The sequence below is a fragment of the Spermophilus citellus genome (assembly GCF_964194105.1).
Source record: "Spermophilus citellus genome assembly, chromosome: 4".
Classification (NCBI taxonomy): domain Eukaryota; kingdom Metazoa; phylum Chordata; class Mammalia; order Rodentia; family Sciuridae; genus Spermophilus; species Spermophilus citellus.
The window spans coordinates 214305557-214332903 of NC_138185.1; the positions used below are offsets into that span (position 1 = coordinate 214305557).

Sequence of the window (27347 nt, forward strand, 5' to 3'; positions counted from 1 at the left end):
ACTGACATAAAATAGGACTGGGCGGCTGAAGTCATGAGAGGAAAAGTATTTCCTGAATGTTCCTTTTCTATATCAGGCATGGTGATGAGCATTTTGCATATAACATCTCACTTAATTAACTCTAAGATGTCAGCATGTTCTATATTTGAAGAAGAATATCTATTAAGTTGCTGTTTTCTGGACCTTAAGTATGCAGAAATTCTAAAAGTAATACAAGGTTTTTTCTTGTGTGAAAATTGGCTTCATTAGGTTTAGGTGATAATTTTCATTTTTAATTTCTACTAAATTCCCCAATGGCTTCCAAGAACACCATGAGCAAGGCACAGCAGCAATGAGCTCCTCTAGCCATATGAGTCACTCCCCAGCCACCTGAGCCAGGGCCCTGAGAAAGTTCTGCTGCTGGATGTAAAACCACACTCTTCTGCTGACACAGAAGGCAGTCCGACTTTCAGCCATGTTCCTAAAACCAATGCCACTCAAACCTGAAGGTGGCTTTATGAATATGTGACCAGTCATTTTTCTAGGAAAGAAACCAAAGATTCCTACTAGATTATTTGGATTGCACATGTGGCACTCTGAGGGGGTAGAGAAGATAGAGAACATAAAAGACAGAATTTCTTATTTGGGTAGAGTTATTAATGAAGCAAAAGTGTTAAAAAAGACTGAACAACATTTTTACACATTAATACAGGAAGGACGAAAAATGACCTAGGCTTTATAACACAATTACTTAGAAAGCTTCTTCTATGATCTTCATTTTGTATATAAAAAAGTATGTAAAGTGAAGAGGCCAAAAAATTGAGCTTTTTAGAGTGTTAGGAAAACAAAGAGGCTATATTGAATGTAGGATTTTTCCTTCTTCCAAGAGTTGTCAAAATATTTATTGCTGTTGGAGAGAGAATCAACAAAGTCATCAGTATCTCTCTATAAAGTTAAAGGCAGAAATTGGGAAAATATGGTGATCCCTTTTTAATGACCTCAACAACCTATAGAGAGCAAATACTAACTGGCGATGGTACACACAACTAGTTTCTGTATGTTTTTCTAGAAGAAATTAATCATGCCAATAAAGCACTGTCTCATATAAAGCAGCGTGACTCTTAGGAAGCATGGACACAGTTTATGCATTCCATGACACTTCTGCATTGTATTGTGGTTCAGATATGTCCTAAAAGATCAAGATCCTAGGCAACAGAAAAAGAATCATTAAAAAAAAAAAAACAGGAATCATAATTGGTGCTTTGGTTAAGCTGTAGGCTCTTTTAATGGAATATGAAGAATTAGTTTCAAGGTCTCAACTTTTTAATAAGAGTGTTACTCTAAAAACCAAAGAATTTTCACCAATAAAACCTTTAACAAGGAAAGTCTAGAATGTTTTAACCTTTCTATTATCTTCTTCCTCTAAAACACTAGAATTTATATTTTGTTTGGTATACAAAGCAAATCAGAAAAACAGGAGGAAGTAAGATAACACCAGAAAAAGGGCTCTGTTGAAAGGACAGCACTGAAGTTATTAATCGGGATTCTCACTGCACATTTTATGGAAATACAGAGAGAAGTATCAAAAACAGAACATACCTTGTCATGTCCGGAATCGCCCCCTCTGACAATATCTGGTGCCATGTATTCAATAGTTCCGCAAAAGGAATATGCTCTTTCAGTCTTGAACAAATAAACAAACAAAAAAGGGATGTGATTTCAAGCCAGCATGATAAATATCCAAAGAAGAAAGATAATAATAGCGTCATGTTGAGATACACTGCGGTAGCAAAGCAGGGGTAGTGTCTGCCTGACAGGCCCCCTTCTCAGGACAAACCATCTCCCATACAGCGTGAGACCTGCATAAATGTCTTCTCAGACTTCTCTTCTGAAACTCCACCATCATCCACCCATCCATCCACCCATCCATCCATGAATACATTCATTCACGCTGCTTCATTTGTTTTTTTTGAGTGACTGTTTTGGCTTTGGTTTCTTTAACCCTCCTCTCTTTGGCACTGCAAACAGTCCCAGTAGGGGAACAGGAAGTAGAGAGCTCTTTCCTAGAGTGACTAGCTCCACACGGGGAAGACCAGAAACACACTGGGAAACCTGAAGGAGGAAAGATGACCAAATGCTCAGGAAGGGGAAGAGAAAACCCAAAGATGAAACTAGCGGGAAAAAAATTGTTTTTCTACCTGATCCTCTTGCACAGGTTTGGCACTGTGAACAGTATAAATATATATCTCTAAGTGATGACGAACAAAACCATCTCTAAAATAAAGATTCTCTCTTAAAGGTAGTTGTTTCACTTTTATAGAAATTTAAAAATTCAAAAGAACTACTATATCAGGCCTGAAAGTTAATTATAATAACTTAAGTAATTTTGAAAATAACAGACTGAATATTAATGTTGTTATGCATGCATAAAAGGAAATAACATACAATCATATGGCTACATCTAAAAAGCTTTACTCTTTTTCAACCAGCAAGGTTTGAAAGCTTACATAGACAATGACTGAGGCATTCACACACCATGAACAAAAAATTTATGTCAAATCAATTTTATTTAGTTTTAGTCTTTTCAGTGGTTTGCCACACAAACCTGAAGTGATGAAGCCGAGGGATAATACTGTGTGCTATGTGATTTATATGAATATTCAATAACATTATTCTCCCCCCTCAAACTGGCTTATAAAAAGATGAGTTTTGAACTTCTCAGAAGGTGATATGCAATTAATCAACAAATATATGAAAAATGTTCATCATCTGTAACAATTAGAAAAATGCAAATCAAAACTACTCTTAAGATTTCATCTCATTCCAGTCAGAATGGCAGCTATTATGAAGACAAACAATAGTAAGTGTTGGCGAGGATGAGGGGGGAAAGGCACACTCATACACTGCTCATGGGACTGTAAAATGGTGCAGCCAATATGGAAAGCAGTATAAAGATTTCTTGGAAAACTGGGAATGGAACCACCATTTGACCCAGCTATCCCACACCTCGGTCTATACCCAAAGGACTTAAAAACAGCATACTACAGGGACACAGCCACATCAATGTTTATAGCAGCACAATTCACAATAGCTAAACTGTGGAAGCAACCTAGATGCCCTTCAGTAGATGAAAGGATTTAAAAAATGTGGAATATATAAACAATGGAATATTACTCAGCAATGAAAGAGAATAAAATCATGGCATTTGCAGGTAAATGGATGAAGCTGGAGAATACAATGCTAAGTGAAGTTAGCCAATCCCCAAAACCAAATGCGGAATGTTTTCTCTGATAATAAGGAGGATGATTCATAGTGGGATTGGGAGGGGGTGCAGGGGAAGATTTGTCAAACTGTAGATAGGGCAAAGGGGAAGGAGGGGGAGGGAAGGAGCAAGGGGATAAAGAAAGATGGTGGAATAAGATGGATATCACTACACTAAGTACATGTATGAAAAAGACACAAATGGTGTGAATATACTTTGTGGACAAGCAGATAGATGAAAGATTGTGCTCTACATATGTTATATGAATTATAATGCATTCTGCTGTCATATGTAATAAATTAGAATAAAATTTTTTTTAAAAGATGAGTCTTGAGGTGTTATTTTTCAGGATTTTTATTTATATAGAAGATTAATGTTTTTAGCAAATGTAAATTTTCAATTCCATTTATAGATAGCTTCAAAAATATTTTAAAAATTATGCATACTTCTTTCTTGTTATAAAGCAAAAATTAAATTTTTTAAGACTGAAGACTTACTATAAAATTACAAACTGTTTTGGTGGTTGACTCAGGGAGAGGCAAACAAACGGAATTCAAGGAAGAGCCAAGAAACAGACTTGGGTGTGCCTGTGAACTTGGTGACGTGACCGTACTTCACACGGTCAGAGAAAGGGTTGACTGACCCTCAATGAACAGTTAAAAAGAGACTGGGCTATCTCTGTAAAAAATAAGATTTCCACCTATGTTATACCCTAAACATAAGTCCTAGAAGTATAAAACTGCTAGAAGAAACTTCATGACATTGAATTTGGCAAAGATTTCTTGGATATGACACCCAAAGCACAGTCAACAAAAGCAAAAATAGACAAAAAAATCAAAGTTACGAAAGCGAATGAAAAGGCAACCTAGAGAACGGGAGAAAATATTTCCACGTTATATGTATATATAGATATATAACAAGAAGAAATACCCAGGATAAATAAAGAACTCCTAAAAACAATCTGATTAAAAAAATGGGCAAAGGACTTGACTAGGCATTTCTCCAAATATAATTATACAAATGGGAAACAGGATATGAAAAAATGCTCAACTTCATTAATCATTAAAGATACACAAATCAAAATACAATGTGAGGAGAAGGGAAGATGGCGGCGATGGGAGTGCATCACCCCAGTGCGCCGCGTCACTGTGCGGGAGAAAGACGAGGTGAAACGGCTGAAGGCTACCTTGTTGGGAATTTCCAGTGAAACTGAGGTGCTCCAGAATCTAGAGGACGGATTTACATCAGGCGGGGTTCGGCTGCGGAGGCTCGGTTGCGGGCGATTTCTCCGCATGGAGGGTAGCAGAGCCTGGTCGGCGTACCGCCCCACGGATGGAGTCTGCGGCGCGCGCTGGGTAGCGGCGAGGTACCGGAGCGGGAGTACAGCGATGTGGATTCTGGGGGTTCCTGCCAGCAGTGCAATGGCCGTGCTTAGTGCTGAGTTCCGGCTTTGAGACAGAGGAGAGAAGCGGTCCAGTTCGATTCTCGACACCGGTCGGACCACGGAGGAGGACAGCAGTCGCCATCTTGTTTTCTACTGATCTCAGCTCATTCAACTACGGAACAGGTGATTTCAGGCTGGTATTCGCCTGCGTCTCGCAGACAGATCACTCAGGCTCGGGGCTGGAGAACCTGAGGAGAATACTCCCCGGGGCTTGCTCCTGGCAAGGCGTGCGCTGGGCTTTGAGCGGCCGGATTCTGGTTCCCTGGGCTGCTTTGGCCCAGGGCTGGGGAACCTGCGGGGACTGCGTGCTGAGGCCAGCTCCAAGTGGAACGTGCGCTGAGGGGCGGCTGGGCTCTGACTCCCGGAACAGTTTTGGCCCGGGGCTGGGGAGCCTGCGGGGACTGCGTCTTTGAGCCTGCTCCTAACGGAGCATGCACCGAGCTGGGAGAGTTTGGAGTGGCCGGGCTCGGGCTCCCAGGGCTGCTTTGGCCTGGGGCGGGGGGTCGCTCTGTGGAGCCAGCTCCTAATGGAGCGTGGCCGGGATCGGAGAGGCCGGGTTCTGGCTCCCGAAGCTGCTTTGGCCCAGGGCTGGGGAACCTGCAGGGACTGCTTCTTGGTCCGGGTCCTGCTGGGTGCTGTGGGGGCCTGGGGGGCAGAGTGGAGCTGCCGCCTGCGCCCAGAGCAGGCCAAGTGACCCGCCGGCGTGGTATCACGACACCCCAACTGGGGCCTAGGAGAGCAGCCGCCCACGCCTGGAACAGAACCAGTGACCCGACGGCGCAGTAGCCAAATCACCCCATTTGGAGTGGGGGCTGTGCAGAGCCGCCGTCTGAGCCTGCAAGGTAGGCAGACCTGCGACCCACTGGCAGGACAGGCGCGGCAGCCTGCCAGTGTGGTGGACAAGTAGCACCGAGGCAGTCATGTCACACTGGTTGGAGTGGGGGTGGAGCAGAGCCGCCGCCCGTGTCCGGAAAAGGCCCAGCGACCCGTTGGAGAGGCAGTCAGATACCCCCACTGGGAGTGGGGGCTGAGCAGAACTGCCGCCCGAGCCCGCAAGGTAGGCAGAACTGCGACCCACCAGCGGAACAGGCTTAGAGGCCAACCAGCATGGTAGACACGTCACACCAATTGGAGTAGGGGCGGAGCAGAGCTGCCGCCCACATCTGGATCAGGACCAACGACCCGAGGGCGTGGTAGTTACGTCGCCACAATTGGAGTGGGGGCAGAGCAGAGCTGCAACCCGCGCTCGCAGGGTGGGCAGACCTGCGACCAACCAGCGTGGTAGATAGATCATCCTAATTAGAGGAGGAGCACAGCCACTACCCGCCCTGCAAGGGAGATCTCCCAACTATACAAGAGCAATATAAATAAATAGGGGGAAAATTTCAAAAACACAACAGTTTCACCAAGCAGAAAGAAACGCGAGCAGTATGAAAAGACAAGGAAAGAAAGGACCACAAGCAATGCAGGTCAACTCAACTCTAGAAGAGGTAATAGCTGCAACAGATGGAATGTCAGATAAAGAGTTCAGGATATACATGCTTCAGATGATCTGGAGTCTCAAGGAAGACATGAGACAGCAAAATCAGACAATGAAAGATCACTTTGACAAGGAACTACATAAACAAATCCAGGAAGTAAAAGATCAATTTCACAGGGAGATAGAGGTAATAAAAAACAAACAAATAGAAATCCTAGAAATGCAGGAAGCAATAAACCAACTTAAAACCTCAATTGACAATACTACCAGCAGAGTAGATCACTTAGAAGATAGAACATCAGACAATGAAGACAAAGTATTTCAACTTGAAAAGAACATAGACAGCTCAGCAAGTCTGCTAAGAAACCATGAGCAGAACATCCAAGAAATATGGGATAACATTAAAAGACCAAACTTAAGAGTCATTGGGATACAGGAAGGCACAGAGCTCCAAACCAAAGGAATAAACAATCTATTCAATGAAATAATACGAGAAAACTTCCCAGACCTGAAGAATGAAACAGAATCCCAAATCCTAGAAGCCTACAGGACGTCGAATGTGCAAAATCATAAGAGATCCACACCTAGACACATTATAATGAAGATGCCCAACATACAGAATAAGGAGAGAATTTTAAAAGCTACAAGAGAAAGGAAGCAGAGTATATTTAGGGGTAAACCAATCAGGATAACAGCTGATCTATCAACACAGACTCTGAAAGCTAGAAGATCCTGGAATAACATATTTCAAACACTGAAAGAAAATGGGTTCCAACCAAGAATTGTGTATCTGGCGAAATTAAGCTTCAGGATGGAAGATGAAATTAAAACCTTCCACGATAAACAAAAGTTAAAAGAATTCGCAGCTAGAAAACCATCTCTTCAAAAAATCCTTGGCAAAACATTACAGGAAGAGGAAATGGAAAATAACATTGAAAACCAACAGTGGGAGGTAGGACAGTAAAGGGGGGAAAGTAATCAAAGAGGAAAACAAATCAGGTTTAGTAACATTAATAAACAAATATGGCTGGAGGAACAAACCATATCTCAATAATAACCCTAAATGTTAATGGCTTAAACTCACCAATTAAGAGACACAGGCTAGTTGAATGGATCACAAAACAAGACCCAACAATATGCTGCCTACAGGAGACGCATTTGATAGGAAAAGATATACATAGACTGAAGGTGAAAGGTTGGGAAAAATCATTCCACTCATATGGACTGCGGAAACAAGCAGGAGTGTCCATACTCATATCAAATAAAATAGATTTCAAGCCAAAGTTAATCAAAAGGGATAAAGAGGGACACTGCATACTGCTCAAGGGAACCATACACCAACAAGACATAACAATCATAAATATATATGCACCAAACAATGGTGCAGCTATGTTCATCAAGCAAACTCTTCTCAAGTTCAAGAGTCTAATAGACCACCATACAATAATCATGGGAGACTTCAACACACCTCTCTCACCACTGGACAGATCTTCCAAACAAAAGTTAAATAAGGAAACTATAGAACTCAATAACACAATTAACAACCTAGACTTAATTGACATATATAGAATATACCACCCAACATCAAGTAGTTACACTTTTTTCTCAGCAGCACATGGATCCTTCTCAAAAATAGATCATATATTATGTCACAGGGCAACTCTTAGACAATATAAAGGAGTAGAGATAATACCATGCATCTTATCTGATCATAATGGAATGAAACTGAAAATCAACGATAAAAGAAGGAAGGAAAAATCATGCATCACTTGGAGAATGAACAATAGGTTACTGAATGATCAATGGGTTATAGAAGACATTAAGGAGGAAATTAAAAACTTCTTAGAGTTAAATGAAAACACAGACACAACATATCGGAATCTATGGGACACACTGAAAGCAGTTCTAAGAGGAAAATTCATTGCTTGGAGCTCATTCCTTAAAAAAAAAAAAAAAAAAAAACCAACAAATAAATGATCTCATACTTCATCTCAAAATCCTAGAAAAAGAAGAGCAAAACAACAGCAAAAGAAGTAGAAGGCAAGAAATAATTAAAATCAGAGCTGAAATTAATGAAATCGAAACAAAAGAAACAATTGAAAAAAATTGACAAAACTAAAAGTTGGTTCTTTGAAAAAATAAATAAAATCGACAGACCCTTAGCCATGCTAACGAAGAGAAGAAGAGAGAGAACCCAAATTACTAGCATACGGGATGAAAAAGGCAATATCACAACAGACACTTCAGAAATACAGAAGATAATCAGAAATTATTTTGAATCCTTATATTCCAATAAAATAGAAGATAGTGAAGGCATAGATAAATTTCTTAAGTCATATGATCTGCCCAGATTGAGTCAGGAAGATATAGACAACCTAAACAGACCAATAACAATAGAGGAAATAGAAGAAACCATCAAAAGACTACCAACTAAGAAAAGCCCAGGACCGGATGGATATACAGCAGAGTTTTACAAAACCTTTAAAGAGGAACTAACACCAATACTTTTCAAGCTATTTCAGGAAATAGAAAAAGAGGGAGAACTTCCAAATACATTCTACGAGGCCAACATCACCCTGATGCCTATACCAGACAGAGACACTTCAAAGAAAGAAAACTACAGACCGATATCTCTAATGAACCTAGATGCAAAAATCCTCAATAAAATTCTGGCAAATTGGATTCAAAAACATATAAAAAAAATTATACACCATGATCAAGTAGGATTCATCCCTGGGATGCAAGGCTGGTTCAATATACGGAAATCAATAAATGTTATTCACCACATCAATAGACTTAAAAATAAGAACCATATGATCATCTCGATAGATGCAGAAAAAGCATTCAACAAAGTACAGCATCCCTTTATGTTCAAAACTCTAGAAAAATTAGGGATAACAGGATCATACCTCAACATTGTAAAAGCAATCTATGATAAGCCACAGGCCAGCATCATTCTGAATGGAGAAAAATTGAAGGCATTCCCTCTAAGATCTGGTACAAGACAGGGATGCCCTCTCTCACCACTTCTGTTCAACATAGTCCTCGAAACACTGGCCAGAGCAATTAGACGAAAGAAATTAAAGGCATAAAAATAGGAAAAGAAGAACTTAAATTATCACTATTTGCAGATGACATGATTCTATACCTAACAGACCCAAAAGGGTCTACAAAGAAACTATTAGAGCTAATAAATGAATTCAGCAAAGTGGCAGGATATAAAATCAACACGCATAAATCAAATGCATTCCTGTATATCAGCGACAAATCCTCTGAAACGGAAATGAGGACAATTACTCCATTCACAATATCCCCCCAAAAAATAAAATACTTGGGAATCAACCTAACAAAAGAGGTGAAAGACCTATACAATGAAAACTACAGAACCCTAAAGAGATATAGAAGAAGACCTCAGAAGATGGAAAAATATACCCTGTTCATGGATAGGCAGAACTAACATCATCAAAATGGCGATATTACCAAAAGTTCTCTATAAGTTCAATGCTATGCCAATCAAAATCCCAACAGCATTTCTTGTAGAAATAGATAAAACAATCATGAAATTTATATGCAATAATAAAAGACCCAGAATAGGAAAAACAATGCTAAGCAGGAAGTGTGAATCAGGCGGTATAGCGATACCAGACCTCAAACTATACTACAGAGCAACAGTAACAAAAACAGCATGGTACTGGTACCAAAACAGGCGGGTGGACCAATGGTACAGAATAGAGGACACAGTAACCAATCCACAAAATTACAACTATCTTATATTTGATAAAGGGACTAAAAGCATGCAATGGAGGAAGGATAGCATCTTCAACAAATGGTGCTGGGAAAACTGGAAATCCATTTGCATCAAAATGAAACTGAATCCCTTTCTCTCGCCATGCACAAAACTTAACTCAAAATGGATCAAGGAGCTTGATATTAAATCAGAGACACGGTGTCTGATAGAAGAAAAAGTTGGCTATGATCTACATACTGTGGGGTCGGGCTCCAAATTCCTCAATAGGACACCCATAGCGCAAGAGTTAACAACTAGAATCAACAAATGGGACTTACTCAAACTAAAAAGTTTTTTTCTCAGCAAAAGAAACAATAAGAGAGATAAACAGGGAGCCTATATCCTGGGAACAAATCTTTACTCTACACACTTCAGATAGAGCCCTAATATCCAGAGTATACAAAGAACTCAAAAAATTAGACAATAAGATAACAAATAACCCAATCAACAAATGGGCCAAGGACCTGAACAGACACTTCTCAGAGGAGGACAATCAATCAATCAATAAGTACATGAAAAAATGCTCACCATCACTAGCAGTCAGAGAAATGCAAATCAAAACCACCCTAAGATACCATCTCACTCCAGTAAGATTGGCAGCCATTATGAAGTCCAACAACAAGTGCTGGCGAGGATGCGGGGAAAAGGGTACACTTGTTCATTGTTGGTGGGACTGCAAATTGGTGCAGCCAATTTGGAAAGCAGTATGGAGATTTCTTGGAAAGCTGGGAATGGAACCACCATTTGACCAGCTATTCCCCTTCTCGGTCTATTCCCTAAAGACCTAATAAGAGCATGCTACAGGGACACTGCTACATCGATGTTCATAGCAGCACAATTCACGATAGCAAGATTGTGGAACCAACCTAGATGCCCTTCAATAGATGAATGGATAAAAAAAAAATGTGGCATTTATACACAATGGAGTATTACTCTGCTTTAAAAAATGACAAAATCATAGAATTTGGAGGGAAATGGATGGCATTAGAGCAGATTATGCTAAGTGAAGCTAGCCAATCCTTAAAAAACAAATGCCAAATGACTGCTTTGATATAAGGGGAGTAACCAAGGACAGGGTAGGGACGAAGAGCTTGAGAAGAAGATTAACATTAAACAGGGATGAGAGGTGGGAGGGAAAGGGAGTGAGAAGGGAAATCGCATGGAAATGGAAGGTGATCCTCAGGGTTATACAAAATTACATATAAGAGGAAATGAGGGGTAAGAGAAAAATAATACAAGTGGAAGAAATGATTTACAGTAGAGGGGGTAGAGAGAGAAAAGGGGAGGGGTGGGAGGGGAGGGGAGGGGGGATAGTAGAGAATAGGATAGACAGCAGAATACATCAGTCACTAGAATGGCAATATGTAAATCAATGGAAGTGTAACTGATGTGATACAGCAATCTGTATACAGGGTAAAAATGGGAGTTCATAACCCACTTGAATCAAACTGTGAAATATGATATATTAAGAACTATGTAATGTTTTGAACGACCAACAATAAAAAAAACAAAAAACAAAAAAACAGAAAAGCTTAAAAAAAATACAATGTGATATGAGGATGACCACTGTGACAAAATAACAAGTGTTGGCAAGGAAATGGAAAACCTGGAAACCTTGTGCACTGTTGACGGAAATTCAAAATGGCGTGACAGCTATGGAAAACAGCAGGAGGTGCCTCAAAAAATTAAAAAAGATTTACCATATGATCATCAATTTCCACTTTGGGGTATTTATCCAGAAGAATTCAAAGCAGGACTTTGCTGCTGCATTGTTTATTTGTTTGTTTGTTTTTGCTGCTGTATTATTTATAGCAACCTCAATGTCCATTAACAGAAGAATGAATAAACAAAATGTGGTATATAAATACCATGGACTATTTAAAGGAAGCCCTCTCTCATGCTACAACATGGATTAATCCTGAAGTCGTTTTCCTAAGTGACATAAATCAGTCAAAAAAGATAAATACTGCATGATTCCACTTACACGAGGTCTCTAAAATCAAATCAAATCAGACTCACAGAAACGGAAAGTGGAATGGTGGCTGCCAAAGGCTGGGGTAGGAGGAAGATGCGGAGTTGTGTTCTGGGCATGGAGTTTCAGTTGTACACAATGGAACAGTTCTATGATTTGCTGCACAAAATAGACAGCATCAATACTACTGAATTGAACATGTTCAGTAGTAAGATGGTAATCTTTGCCGTCTCTTTTGCCACAATTAAAAATTAAAAAGATCCAAAAAATGTAAATTCTAACAGAAAAGATCAATAGACTTGATTATTATGTCAAAATGTCAAATCTGATACTGACAAATAAAAGCAACATTAAACAAAGGTAAAGACAAGTGAAAGATTTGAAAAACAAATTTACAAAATATATAATTTTGAAGGATGAGTGTCAAGAATATGTAAAGTAATCCAACAAATCATTAACATGAGAAAAAATAGAAACCTGTAACAGAGAAGGACACAGAAACAACCTTAAGTGTACCTCAGTAGAAAAATGGATAAATAAACTGGATAACTTATATAAAAGAATATTATACAGCACCAAAATAAATAAACTATTTCAAATTGGATAAATTTGAAAAATAAGTCAAATTAAAAAAACAACTTGTGGGGCTGGGGTTGTGGCTCAGTGGTAGAGCACTTTCCTAGCACATGTGAGGCACTGGGTTTCATCCTCAGCACCACATAAAAATAAATAAATAAAATAAAAATATTATGTCCATTTATAACAAAAAAAAGAGTTAAAAAATCAACTTGCAATAGGATATGCCATTCACATGTGTTTTTCAAACAATATAATAGTATATATTATTTATGGACCCATACTTGTGAGGTAAGGGTACTAAAACAAGATCAAGTACAATCTACCACTCACTCTTCATCTGCTCCTCTGCAGCTAAACATGGTTGGACAAAAAACATAATTAGGTTGCCCAATCTCACTTTAAATTCACAATCATCAACCTCATGTCTTTAATGCTCAACCTCATGTCTTCAATGCTGAGCAGCAAAAATACTTATTTCCTGATTCCATTATTTTACATCTTCTCTCTCGTTAAACTTCCAATGTGTCCACCTCTTCCTTACTCTCCATGGGATAACAGAAGCAATCACTAATAAAGACTTTTCATTAGCTCCCTGACCACTCAGCCTTCACTCTCAACTCTCCACTGGCTTCTCATTTTGCAGAGAAGCCGCAGTCCTTCGATGGTCTTCAATGCCCTCTCTGCTCTGCACAAACCTTGTTTCATATAATCACCTCTGTGTCCTTACTCCCTGCTACTCTGACCCTCACTCAGCCTGCACACCCACACTGCCTCCTCATTTTTCCATACACACTCCAGACAAGATCCCACCCGAGGGCCTTAACACGGGCTGATTCTCCTACCTAGAAATCTCTTTCCTCAGGTGTCTACCTGGCTCACCCCTCACTTCCTTCACACCCTTACTCAACTGGCACGTTCTTGATAAGGCACTTCCTAACCACCTGATTTCAAAGCGCAACCTACAGTGCTTGTCTCCTTACAGCTTATTACTAACATACTGCATACATGTTTTACTTATTTACTCATTATTGTCTGCTTTCCTGTGTAGAAGGGGAATTTTTGTCAGTTTGGCTCATTATTAGATCCCAACACCGCCCAGAACAGTGCCTGGATCATGGCAGACATCCACTTAATATGTCCTAAGAAGTGGGAAAAACTACTTCCAAGAGTTCATAACTGAAAATGGAAATAATGAGTATACAGATTAAGTAATATATTTTATTTATTCTTTTCTTTTTTGTGGTACTTGGGATTTAAACCAGGAATTACTGAGTTACATACTCACTCTGTTTTTAAAATTTTATTTTAACCAGAGTCTTGTTAAGTTTTCAAGGCTGTCCTCAAACTTGTGATCCTTCTGCCTTAGCCTCTGGAGCCACTGGGATTATTTGGCATAGGTCACCATGGTCAATAATATTTAAAATATTATAAATATTTTATAATACAAAATAAATATTTTGTATTATAAAATATTTAAAGTATTTATTATACTTTAAATATTTATAATACAAAAATGTAAAATTAATTTTAATATAAAAATATAAACATTTATTAATCATACAATAATATTATTACAGAAAGTCCCTGACCCTCAGCACTGTTTTAAATAATTTTTCTTTTTTAGAAAACAAAAAATAATCTGACACACACCTGCCCTTGATGCAAGGGACCAATGGGCCCTCTAGTGGAGACTGGCAGTAACACACAGGCAGGCCCAGGCAGGCCCGCCCCTGCTGGCCAGTCACAAGGCAGTACTCTCACTGGGGTGCTTGGTTTGTATTCATCAGGATAAAAACCAAAAAAGAAAAAAAGAAAAAGTAAATAGAAAGAAACCATGCTACTAAATATAGTTTTCAAGTAAATAAAACATTTAACATTATTTAAGCTAATGGGGTACATAATACTGAGAAGTTTCTGTGAAAATAATCCCAACTCACAAATTATCACTGTTTGTGATATTGGACACTGAATGTGCTCTAAAAATAGTAATATGAATATACCTTACCAGAACCAAGTCTCTGCCAGAAGAAAGTTACAAAGAGACCCGTGAAGCCACTTCAAAACTCCCCTCCCTCAGTCCTGTGGAGGGGAACAAAGGTGTGCTGATATCTAGGGGGAGAACTTCACAAACAATGGCTGAGGATAATGTGTAGGTATCTGAATATTCTGTGATACTGTTTTGAGCTGAAAAAAAATTGGGGGCATAGGAAAATATTTTGGTTTCTAAGTCTCCTACTTTCCTAACACCTTCAACCCAATGTTCACCTTAAAATAAATTATGCTGGAGTCACTGACCTTGACAAGTGATTGACAGGGCTTACTGACAGAGACCTAACATGTTTTCAGAAATACATGAGAGATAGAAGGTGGGGGGGGGGGAAGACTACATATCACTTCAAGTTAATTAGGAAAGGAGAGGGAACCACAGGCTGCCTCAGAGAAGGGTCGCCTGGTTTCCAGCGCAGACTTTCTCTATGAATCCCGGCTCTAACCTAGGTATCCTGAGACATGTACATCATGATAGCAGAAAGCCTGCCAACAGCATTATTAACCAGACAGTTATCAGAGAAAACTAATTTAAAACTTTCCTATAAACAGGAAAATACCGGAAGAATAATTTAAGATTCTACATGGTACATTTTGATTTTGTTCAAAGTAATCTGAAATCATACTAGTATTTCTTACAAGTAGAATTAATATTTATATGGTATTTTACATTTAAAAAAAATACTTCCATAAGAATTAATTATAATGGTATAACAATTTCATAAATTAGATCAGTATTATTGTACAGATGAAGAAATTAAGACTCTGGGGTTAATGACCAAGTTGTCCAATGTCACGCTGTTAGGAATGGAGAATGGAAAAAGACCCTTTGAGATTACTGTGTTGTTCTTGCCATTAAATGTCCCTTACATAGAATTAATCAATAAGTAACAGTAACTAAACTGAGCAAGATTAGATTTTCTTCTATTTCTGGAAAGAGAATATTCATAAATCCGTAGGCCCTTTTCCCCATAAGTGTAGGTTCTAGGGAAATGGGCTATCAACAACTTAGCTACCATGGCTTTAAATGCAGGGAACATTAGTTTCTTGACTAAAACTGGAGTTTTGTTTATTGACTTGGGGATTCATGTTAATGATCTGTTATAAAAATTTTCAAACATTCAATGCTAAATTATGAAAATGCAGAATGTATAAATCATATTTAAATATAGAGTAATAAACACAAATGCCTCATTTGTGACATTTTTAAATTATTTTATTATAAATAAGAAATGACCAATTTTGCCAAAGCATCTTCATCCTTTTTTAAACTGCCTTTTAAGTCTTCAATGTTAGAAACAGATATCCAACACCGTGCAAGTTGTCTGCCTGACAGTAAGAATTCAACAATGTTTGCTAAACGGTACTTTCAAAAAATACATACATACATATATATGGCTTGGTGTAGCACTGTGGTAGAGTGGTTGCCTAGGAGTCATAAGGCCCTGGGTTCGAAACCTAGTACCTTAAAAAATAATCTCACAGAGGACATATGCATAGCCTCCCAATATTTAAAAGTATCTTCTTTTATTCTCAGATTTTCAAAGGATTTATCAAATTTTATGATCAAGAAAAGAACATACCAGTAACAGTATCAAATTGTACAAAGTGTATATCATTATCATATTAAAGATGTTTAAGGCTTCTAAAATAAATTTACTATATCCTGTATATAACAGGTTAGCAAAGTATTATCTAGAAATAATTATAAGAATATTTGACAAATACCTCTAGAATGTAGACTCACAAGGACAAGGAATTCGTTAGGTTTACCATTGTACTTCCAGGGTCTAGAACAGTCCTGGCACAAAACAATACTCCTAAAAATCCTTTAGATTATTAAGATAATGAACATAGAGATGATTATTGTACCATGTGAAGAAATATGAGACACACAAAAAGTAAATTCCTAAAAACAAAAACAAACATATTCTCCAGAACAAATGAGGCCAGGATTTATACTCTCCAAAACTGTGACGTACTGGAGAGAAGAGAACCAGGCTGTGAAGGGCAGCCTGGGGAGGGGTGCTGAGTGAGGAGCCTGTGAGGAGTCCCTGCACACCCCAGAGGCCTGCGGGGGGCCTGTGCCCAGAGCAGAGGTCAGGGTGGCCTTGTGTACTTGGGAATCGGCAGCACCAGGCAGAGCGCGCAGCTGAACAGAGAGAGTAGCTAGGACTGAGATGTGAGGAAGGGCCTGAGAAGACAGCGACAGGGACGCTAACCTAAGAGGGACGAGAGTCAGGACCTTGGCTCGCCAGGCAGAGGCGAGACACAATCTCCAGTTGGACACTATGAGGCAATCAAGAAAGATGAGAAAGAAAAATACTGAAATGGAGGTCACAGCAGCGCTGGCCAGGACAATTTCAGTCAACCAGTAGGGGCTGCAAGCCAAAGAGGGGTAGATTAAGGAGTGAGTGACATGTGTTGGCAGAGACAGTTACAAATATCGACAGAGAACAACAGGACAATGGCTACAAGGGATTCTGAGATTCATCTTTTCTTTTTCTATCACTCCATTCATCCTTCTCTCTCTACACTTAAAATTTTTAAGATTGTGGAAGCAGCACAAAAGAAAGAACCTAAGTGAAGAGTTAGAAAAGCCATTTTGAGAGAGAGATTCAAGTTGGAAATCTATGAGGCAGAGTAGGGATAAAGGGAGGGAGAAACTCATTCCTAGAAAGATGGTATTTTGATAAAAGTGAGTTGGGCTGACACTTGAAACCAGAAGGAATGTTAGCTAATCAAAACAGAAATGGTTTCATGGGGAATTGGTTTAAGGTAGAAAGGGTCTAGGCAGGGAGAACTGCCCACCAGGTGCTAGGGGATTCAGAAGCAAAGGGTGATTAGATCAAGTTTGGGGAATGCAGAAAAGGAAAATCCCTGCTGATCCCTGATAGTTAAAGCTGAATCCTAGAATGACAATGTGTCCTCTAGGCTCAGAAGAAGTATGAGCTGGAAGCTTTCAGCAGCTGGAAAACTTAATAGTTACATAAAACAGAGCTAAGTGTATTCAGTGAAAAAATGAACCTATCGATAACTTCTCTGTGTCAGCTTGAACCCCAATGGTTCATGTTAGCCCCAAACAATTAAGGTCTCAAATTACGGTATCTGATTGGAACTTCCTTCATTCTTTTGACAGGTGGCTGTTGACATGACCAGCAGAAAACACAATTGTCACTACCATTTCTGACTAACTGCATTACTGTAGTAAGAGCTAACAGCTCTGATCAGCTTTACTTTTTTCAGTCTTGTTTTGGGTTCTAATGTTTTAGAACATTTCTGAGTGATTAGCCACACAGGTCTATAAATATCGATGCCTTTCATTATAGTATTCTCAGTACTTAGCCTAACATATAGCACATAGAAGACCCTCAATAAATATCGATGGAGTCAATGAGCAAGTGAATGAACGTTCCAGGGAGAGAAAAAAGTGACCACCCAGTGTCCCTGCGCAGAGGGAGTATCACATGCTACATGCCAAGGACCCTTTTGACAGGCGCTGGAGCTGCAGATTCCTTCTGGGAATAATGTTCTGAAACATACACCTCTACAGAAAAAGCCAGTTATTCTGAAATACAAATGTAAACTACGAAAACATTGTGACATCATCACAGACATGCTGCTATGGTACAGTCCCCGCTTGCCAAGTCACACAGCCCTCCCTGCAGAGTTCAGGTGGGACTGGTTCACTTTTGAAATTTCCATCTGAGAGAATCTGTGATTTTTTTGTTCTGGGGTTCTCAGACAGGAATCTTCTGTACCCCCATCTGGGAAGTCACTGTGCTCAGAGACAAGAGGTGGAAAGAGGCCTGGGCTCTGCTCTGGGTGTGTCCCTTTTCACTTTCTCCATTATTTTCCTTAAGGTGTCTTTACCTCAGCTGGACATGTTGTCCCTGAACCCAGAGTCTGTCGGTCTAACCTCTTCAGTCTTCTCGGAGGTGAGGAAGTAAATGGGGTGGAGATGGAATCAGGGGTTACTTCTGTTTCATGAAGACTCCTGACGCATCCTCCTGGGCCCTGCTTTACGTGCACTTCTAGTTTGAGGGGTGTCTGGAGCCCCTAATTCCTAAGCATTTCTGGAGAGTCAGAAGTGCCAAGGAGCCTGCTCTTAGGCCTCTCACCTTACTGGCTTAATCCAGATGTTCTGTGGATGTACCAAAATGTGGCTGCTAATATCTTCTCTCCCTTTTGAGTGTATTCCTATCTTACCCTTTTGATTTTGCTTTAGTAGGGTTTATTGAGGAAGCAACAGCAAACATAATCTGGTACATTTTATGAGGCTACAACTAAATTTTTATAAGAGTAAAAATGTTATAAAAATAAAACTTGAAAGTAAATTTCTCAAAATTTACCTAATTTATAACTATGATTTTTCTATCAAAGATAATTTATTGTTATTACCACAGCTTCATGAAGGCAGAGATCATCTGCATTTTATGTATCACTACATTGTCCAATACAGTAGAGGTGATCAATAAATTGATTAAGTAAACTGAATAAATACAGATATGATACAAAAATTGGGATCTTTAGTTTTTATGATTTTACCACTTATCTCACTCACTCAGAGCTGCTATAGCAATATTTCAAAAAGCAATCAGAAATATATATACAGATTAATTATCCTTCATCTAAAGTGCTCAGGACCAGAAATATTTCAGGTTTCAGATTTCGTTTTTCCACATATTTATACACATACATATGTTTTTATGATTCCTTGAGAAATTCATTTGTTTCATGTATATTATATATGTTTCATATATAAGTACCTTCAGGCTACATGTATAGCTAAATGTATATCACATACAATGTTTTAATAGTTTTGTGCATGAAACAAAGTTCATGTGCACCAAAGCTCAGAAAGCCAAGGTGTCTCTCTTGCGGCCATCCATGCATGTAGACCATCGGTGACTGTCTGGCACCATCACTGCTCCTAGGAATTTTCATGTGACCCTCAAACAATCATGTTCTTATACTTGTTCACACATAAGTACTAAATAGTAAAAAATATGACATGGCCTTAATACTGTGGAAAACCACAAGTTCAGGGTTACTAAGCACCAATGGCACTGTCGCCAGAACCTGTGTCGTCCACTAAGCAGTGGGGGCTTCAGTGTCCACCTGTGATGCTGGGTTTTGGTTAAAGGATTACTGTGGACTTTATTTTATTTCTCGGTGAGAAGAAACATCAGAAGCAGGAAGCAGGTTGTCGGGGGAAGAGGAAGCATTTTAAAATGTTCCTGCAGGGTCTTCTGCCTCACTGGCAACGATCTGTCTTAGAGGTCTCGCTGGTTTTCGTGTTCTGCTGGGAATCCGTGCTGCTCGTCCCCCAGTAAGACCTCTGTGCTCTCTCACCATGCTGTCCAAAGGCATTTTTGCTGCAATGTTAACGTCGTCTCCATTGTCACTATTACCATAATCATCTTTTTTTGGGGTACTTGTGATTGAACTCAGGGGCACTCAACCACTGAGCCACATCCCCAGCCCTGTTTTGTATTTTATTTGGAGACAGGGTCTCACTGAGTTGCTTAGTGCCTCATCATTGCTGAGGCTGGCTTTGAACTTGTGATCCTCCTGCCTCGGCCTCCTGAGCTGTGGGACCATGATCATCTTGATTCAGACCTATTTAAACTATTTTACATCTGTCAATGAACAACTAGAGCTTCGTTACTGATGTTAAAAACTTATTTGATATTTCTTTCAGCTTACTGTCAGACTCTAAAGATACTTTTTTTTTTTCAAGTGTAAGGAATTCAGATAGCTTGTTTTTCTCACTTAACAGATGGAATCCTCAAAGTCGCCACCTTGTTCATCATCATCACTGAACCCAGTCACAGGCCAGGAGCTGTGCCAGGCATGCCCACCTATGTCTGCCGTCCGTGTTCCAAGTGTTGGCAACAGCACACACAGTGCCTTCATGCTCAGCTCCTGCTGAAAACTTCCACACTCACACGGCTGTTCCCTGCTGCCAGCATGCTGTTTACGAAAATGTTTTATATTTATTCTTTAGTCACTTAAGGAAGCTCTGGTCACATGGCTAAATTAATCAAGCCACATTTAAGGAAAGTACTTGGCATAAACATTATTTGTGAGCAGTTCAGCAGAAGGTGAGCACACAAGATCTTGCAGTCTTCACCCGGTCCAGCTTCCCTGCAATGAGCACGAACAGCTGGCACAAAACAGGAAACCAACACAAAGAGGTCCCTCATGCCCAGGCCTTTCTGTTAGCATAATAACAGACCAGCAAGACACTCCCTCTTTAAAACCTTGGTCCACCACACCATGTTGACACTATGTGTACCTGCTTCAGTAGAAGGTCCTGGCAGAGTTATTATCTTCTCAGTCCTTAATTCCTTTGGGGCTGTCTCATCAGCTGTGCCAGTGACTCTCTGGGCAGTGACACCCAAACAGTGATGTTTTCTCAGGATTTCAGACTTGTTCTGGCATCAGATTTTCCTCTGCGATGACCTTGGCAAGCTTGTCTGTGAATTTCTCTGCTGCTTTGTGATAAGAAGATGCTTCATCACCACAAATCTTTAAAAATTTAATGCCGTATCTCAAATTTCTGCAACTAGTCTGTTGAAGTTCATGATAACCTCAGTTCTCAGTCCGTGGGGATGGATCTTTGTTTCATGACCAACATTCCATTAAAGGGCACATGATCACTGTGACGCTAATGGACCCACTCAATACACAATCGAGACCTTCATATTTGCCTTTGTGCAGTGATTATCTATTTTTTACCAACTTCTCTTTGTCACTTTCACACAGAACTTCACCGGTTTGTCCCTCCAACCCTTTAGGTGGTATGCAGCGGCCACTGCAACACCGTGTTCTTTGGTAAGACATTTTGCTCTTGCGTTGCTCTGCAGTTTCTCTAACAGCTTGACTTTCTCTGCTAGAGATAAACAAATGGCTTCCTCTTTTTCTTATCATTGTTACCCATACAAGTGTCCACAGACCTTCTTGACACTTTCACAAATATCTTTATATCACAGAGCACAGAATACAAAAAATAAAAATTTTAAAAAAACAGTTGGATAATGCATGTAGGTATGGATGCCACGCGGGCATTGCGGGGCACCTGCCCTCAGCACATGGGGCCCACACATGTGCCATGTTATCCTCTGTGGATGGTGGATATGTGTGAAAAGACATATCACACCTGAAGGAGGCTGAGATGGTTTCATGTTCCTTGGGGGCACTGAATAAACTGCAGTGTGTGTCTGTGTTTTGACTGTGACCTATCACACCAGATCATGAATTTCTTCCCTTCTGGCATCAGTGGGTGCTCAGAAAGTTTTGGATTTTGGATTTTCAGATTAGGGATGCTCAACCTGAACCTACTATAGGAGACAAGAATGGTGTATTGTATAAAACAAAGTCCTACATTACAAAAATTTTATTGTGATTTTGCATTCTATACAAATAATTTCCCGAATAGAAACACAATCAGCATTCAAATTCACTTAGTTATCCTGAGTGATCAGTAGTGTAAAAATAAAATTTTTATTATGACTGCATCAAATAATATTTAATATCGATGAATAGGTATATATTAGCTACTACATGTTGGTTCATTTTGAGCAAAAACCCATCAAGATTATCAAAGAATGAATTCTAGTACAACCTTGTCATTCTTATCAATTGAATTCAAAGGGACATCACAGTATGTCCCGATTCATAATCATAATGTAAGTTGTATGTGCTTTGTTTTGTGATTATTTGTTGGCCACCATCTAAGGCATAATTCTTCAAAAGGCCAAATGGCTAATATTTTAGTTAGTTTACAGATTTTATGGGGAAAGGTATACATTGTTTTTCTTTAAACTGAAGAATTCTGATGCATCCATCAAAGGTTTACAGCAAATCTAACAGGATGGTTTGACAGTAATTTTAAACTAAAAATCTTTATAGTCACTCATTCCTTTAAACAAAGTTGCATGGAGCCCATAATCCATAGGGTACTGTCCTATTAAATGTTTATTCTATAGCTAATTTTCATCCTTGTTTACATTCTGCTATTACTAACTTCAAATTAAAATATAATACTCACTTCATCAGCCACAAACTCCTTACTCAGACCAAAATCTGTCAGCACCACATGGCCATTAGAATCAAGTAGAATATTCTCAAGCTTAATGTCACGGTATATAATCCCCAACTGTAAAAACAAACAAACATGCATTTTAAAATAATTTCCAAAAAATTAATTAGGACAGTCTTTCTTATCTACATTAAAAAAAAAAAAAAAAGCATTTCCCTCCTCAGATCCTGTGGCTCCTAATGACCATCAGGGCAAATGTAAATGTCTCCTTGTCAGGGCCATCTGCTCAGTTCCCCAGAACTCTGCAACCCCATCTCCAGTATCTTTGTAGAGAGGACCTCCACCTGTTGGACCAGCTTCTTAGTATCTCCCTGCTGACTCTTGCTTCTTTCTGTCCCTGCAGATGATCTTCAGGGGCCTTCTTAGCCAATCCTTGTCCATTATTTCCTAATGGCTTCAGAAAGCTTTCCCACTAGCCAGGTCCCTCACTGGTCACTGGTCATTTCCTTCTTTTTCATCCTATACCACCTATGTTTATATTGTACTTACCTATAGGGGAATAATATTTTCTAGGCATTTCCTGTTTGTCTTGATAAACTTATACTCTAACTCAACTTTTCACTTTTTTTTGTGCATTTCTCTGGTATCCAGAACAATGCCATGTGTCAAATAGATAATTAATAAAGACTTGTTGAACAACAGACTCTTAAACATGAAGGTTAAAGATCATAGGTTAATTTTAGTTTATCTTTAGTTCTAAATGTGGAAAACAAATCAAATAACATTCACAGAGTCATGCATTGCTTAATGACAGGGAGTTTCATTAGAAGGTCCTGGGATTGGGCAGACATTGTAGGGTACTTACATGAGGCTACACAGTAGAGCCTACTCTACACCTAGACTATAGGAACAGCCTGCTGCTCCTGGGCCACGATGCACAAAACAACACGAAATCAAAATGAGCTTAAGAGAAAATGATTATATGGTAAACACAAGATGTTATGAAGCTGATGCCAGTATAACACAGCATACTGTCTTACAGAAAAACCTTTTTTAAACAAGCAGGAGTACATTCTCAACAGTCATTTATTATCATTACCAAGTATTATTGTCCTATACTTAATTGTATGTCATACTTTTATGCAACTGGCATGCTGCCATTTGTTTCCACCAGCACCACTGTAGTCACTTGAGTAACGAGGTGCATTATGACAGTGATGACATCACCAAGTAATAGGGACTTTCAGCTCCACTAGGATCTTATGGAACCACTTTGCATGTATTGTCTGTTATTGAAATGTTGTTATGTGGCGCATTCTCTATTCTGTTTTGCATGTAAGTTTTATAGTAAAACAATTCAAGTATTACATAGAAATATCTACCTCAGTTACGTAAGAGGTGTTTGATCTACATGAATGTTGTATTTCATGTTTTTAGTTAGTCAGCCTGGATGAAATATTTTTAAACTTAGAAATCCTACTTTCCTCAACACTAAATATCTGAAAAAGCAGATTCTTCCTTAATAGCTCTCAAAAGTGCAATCAAAATTACACAAAGAAGAACACTAGACAATTTTCCTCTAGTATCTTCAGTGTTTTACGTGAAAGATAGGAAGGAAAACATCTGGTGTCTATACTGAGCAGATATTTAACTTAAGCATTATTCACATCTAACAACAGTAGTATGTTTTTTTTTTTTTTAACAACTTCTTTGGAAGAGAGTTTTAGGAACAAATAATTTACTATCTTTTTTATTTCATCACTTTCAAGTAAACTCCCATTTTTGTCTCTTTCTATGAAATCCAGTGTTAGTATCTATATTAAAATTAATTAGGAGCTGGGGTTGTGGCTCAGTGGTAGAGCGCTTTCTTAGCACACGTGAGGCACTGGGTTCAAACCTCAAAAGTGAAATAAAGATATTATGTCCACCTACAACTAAAAAATAAATATTAAAAAATTAATACTGTTGGCTTTGTGTTATATGAGTTTTCTTAAAATATTAAGATAAAATGAGCTGAGTTCTGATTTGCTATATTACTTCATCCCATGTCAACTCTATTTAGATTCAATATTCATTATGTTTCTATTTCCATGTTTCTTGCTACTGTTAAATAGTAAAATGAATGTTTGTGGATTTTCCTTTAATAAACAGAATGAATAGAATTAAAGTTCCGCATAAATTAAAAACTCAATTTCCTATCTTATTCATTGGGGCTTGGTGCTATGTTTATGCTGGTTTTTATAATAAATCTGCCATCACTTTTACATTATTAAATATGACATTTAAAAAATAAATCTCAAAGATCTTTGAAGCCTATTCCTGGATTTGATTTGTTTCTTATGCAAAAATGTGTTAACTACTTTAAATCACACAAAAATAATAAGCATGAAGCTTGTCACCATACTGAAAATCCTACCAAAGGAAGAGTCAATGTCTGTCCGCAACCTCAGTGGACCCCACTTCCCTGCTCTGCAGGCCTCCCCCTGCCAGTTCCCCCATGTGTTCTCCACTCTTCTCATGATTCCTGCCTGGACTGCCTTCTTCCACCTGTCCGGTCTCGGTTCTCTTCTGGCCTGGGTGCTCCCTTCCTTGACCCTAGGCCTTCCAGAATCGCTTCTCTCAGCCTCTCCTCTATCCATGGCCTCTGTCTTGCTGCTTGGATTTGCCAATCCCTTTAAACTTCCTCCTCCTCCTCGCCTTTTCCCTTCCGTTCTCTCTTCCTTCCACGCTCTATGATCAGTACTTCAGTCTCTGCTCATCCTATGCTAGGGCAGGGCTTGAATATGACAAGACAAAGAAAAGCGGCTTCATGATGTACCTGTACTGCCATAATTCAGTGGCTCGAGTCACACTGTGTCCTGGGGTCTCCACAGCCTCAGGAAAAATTACTTCCTAGACCTGAGGAAAAACACACAAGCCCCGGCTACATAATGACTATTTGCTTCTACAATAATGCTTCCTCATTATCAAAAAAAAAATTAAGTCAAAACTTCATGGATCAAGATGAATGGCATTTGTAGTAACATATAAAAAGTTCAAGTTGATTTGTGTAAGTTCAAACATGGTCATGGACACAAATTCCATTTAAAGGATTTAGTAACAGTTCATGCTACATGTAGGCAATGGAGGAGGAGAGCAGGGCGGGGCAGGAGAGTGGGTGTCAGGGACAAAACAAATGGAAAAGAAAGCAGCGTGAGGGGGGCAAGAGCTATTCTCCAACCCCCGCAGGAAATACACCCTGACAGGGACAGCAGAGACGTGATGGAGGAAGTCACAACTGAGGGAGTACAGATTACGACTTGTGGCTTCATTTTATAGGTCATTTTAAGAATTAAAAGCATTTTTCTAATGATACTTGTAATAAATAAAACATTAAGGTTTTATTCATGGGGAAAGTAAAGAAATCGTTCAGGTTCTTCCTTCCTGATCTGACTCCCAGCAACTACGATAGCAAAGGAGGTTTTTTTTAAAAAAGGGAACTATGAGAAAAGTGGTAACATTCTGGAAGTACGCTCTCAACAACCTCCATGACAGTGACATGTGTAAACACTAGATGCATCAGGACCTCAATCAATAGGTTGTTCAAGGGGAAGCTCCGGAGATGAAGCATCTTACCTTATGCAGATGTTCGAGGGCAAGTACAATCTCTCCAACATAGATCTGCACCTCATGCTCTGTGAAACGCTCTCTTTGTGAAAGATGAGTAAAAAGTTCTCCACCATTTATATAATCTAAAAATGAAATATATTTTTTCTTTCTTTCACTTGTATTCATAAATGAAAGGAAGTATTTCCTTTTAATTACTCCGGATTAACCATAAGGCATTGATTTTAATAGACTGGTTTTTGTAAAACTCTTAAGTGTATAGTATACTGTTTTATTTAGAATATATTACTAAATTCATATAGTAATACAATTTCATAAAATAATGATAACTCAAATCAACTTGAAAAAAGCATTGCCATTAAAACTATTACATAAAATCATACATATTTCAATACGTTTCCCAAATACAGCATATCAGAAACCTATTCCATCACTGTACAATGGATATATAACTTACTGTGAAGTGCCAAACACCAGCCCTACGGCAACCAAAGCAAAAGACAAAACACAAAATCCTAGCTTGTCAGCTGTGATGGTTGCCAGCCAGCTGTGAACAGATTCTTACTTTCCAGAATTGCCAATGCACACTCTCAAAATGTGTATTAGGTAGAAGGTAGCCTTCCTATTGCTCCTTTGAGCCCCATAGTCAAAGTAACACAATGTGGCTGAATCAAAGCACCCAGAACCAGAAGATTCCATTTCCCTTTCAGTTTGCCCTACTCATCCCAAGGGGAATAATAAAAGACAAATGGTTACATTAAGAAATTAATAAGGGGACTAATTTAAAAAAAACTATGTTGGTAATTGGTTGTAATAAGACATTTGTTGAAAAACTGATAAATAAATGTTTATTATTTTAGGTAATAACTATGGGTTAATGTTAGAAATAATTCAAAATCATACAGGCTAATAAACCTTCTGCAAAAAAATTTTAAACTATAGTTTCATCAGAGACTAACTATTGCTACATTAACATACATTTGTGTGTGAGAAACAACATTTAGAAAAGTCACTAATTAGCTTAAGCATTTCTCCTGAAAAATCTGAAAAGCTTGTATCCCAGTATATTCACTATCAAGTTTACAACAATTTGATAAAAGACAAAGCAAATTCTTCATAAACTCATATTTCTGAAAATCTTATCC

The 27347-nt window shown here is 38.9% G+C and overlaps 1 protein-coding gene across 3 annotated transcripts in view; it reads right to left on the bottom strand.

The window, feature by feature from the left end:
- Positions 1–27347, bottom strand: part of RPS6KA5 (ribosomal protein S6 kinase A5) — a 185110-nt gene that overhangs the window by 39455 nt on the left and 118308 nt on the right. For all 3 annotated transcript variants that reach the window (XM_081288709.1, XM_081288708.1, XM_081288710.1), the window contains exons 4-6: positions 26212–26327; positions 22606–22713; positions 1579–1662 (exon numbers count right to left, since the gene is read on the bottom strand). In XM_081288709.1, the coding sequence (XP_081144835.1) occupies positions 1579–1662; positions 22606–22713; positions 26212–26327 (308 nt within the window). The remainder of the gene's footprint in view (positions 1–1578; positions 1663–22605; positions 22714–26211; positions 26328–27347) is intronic.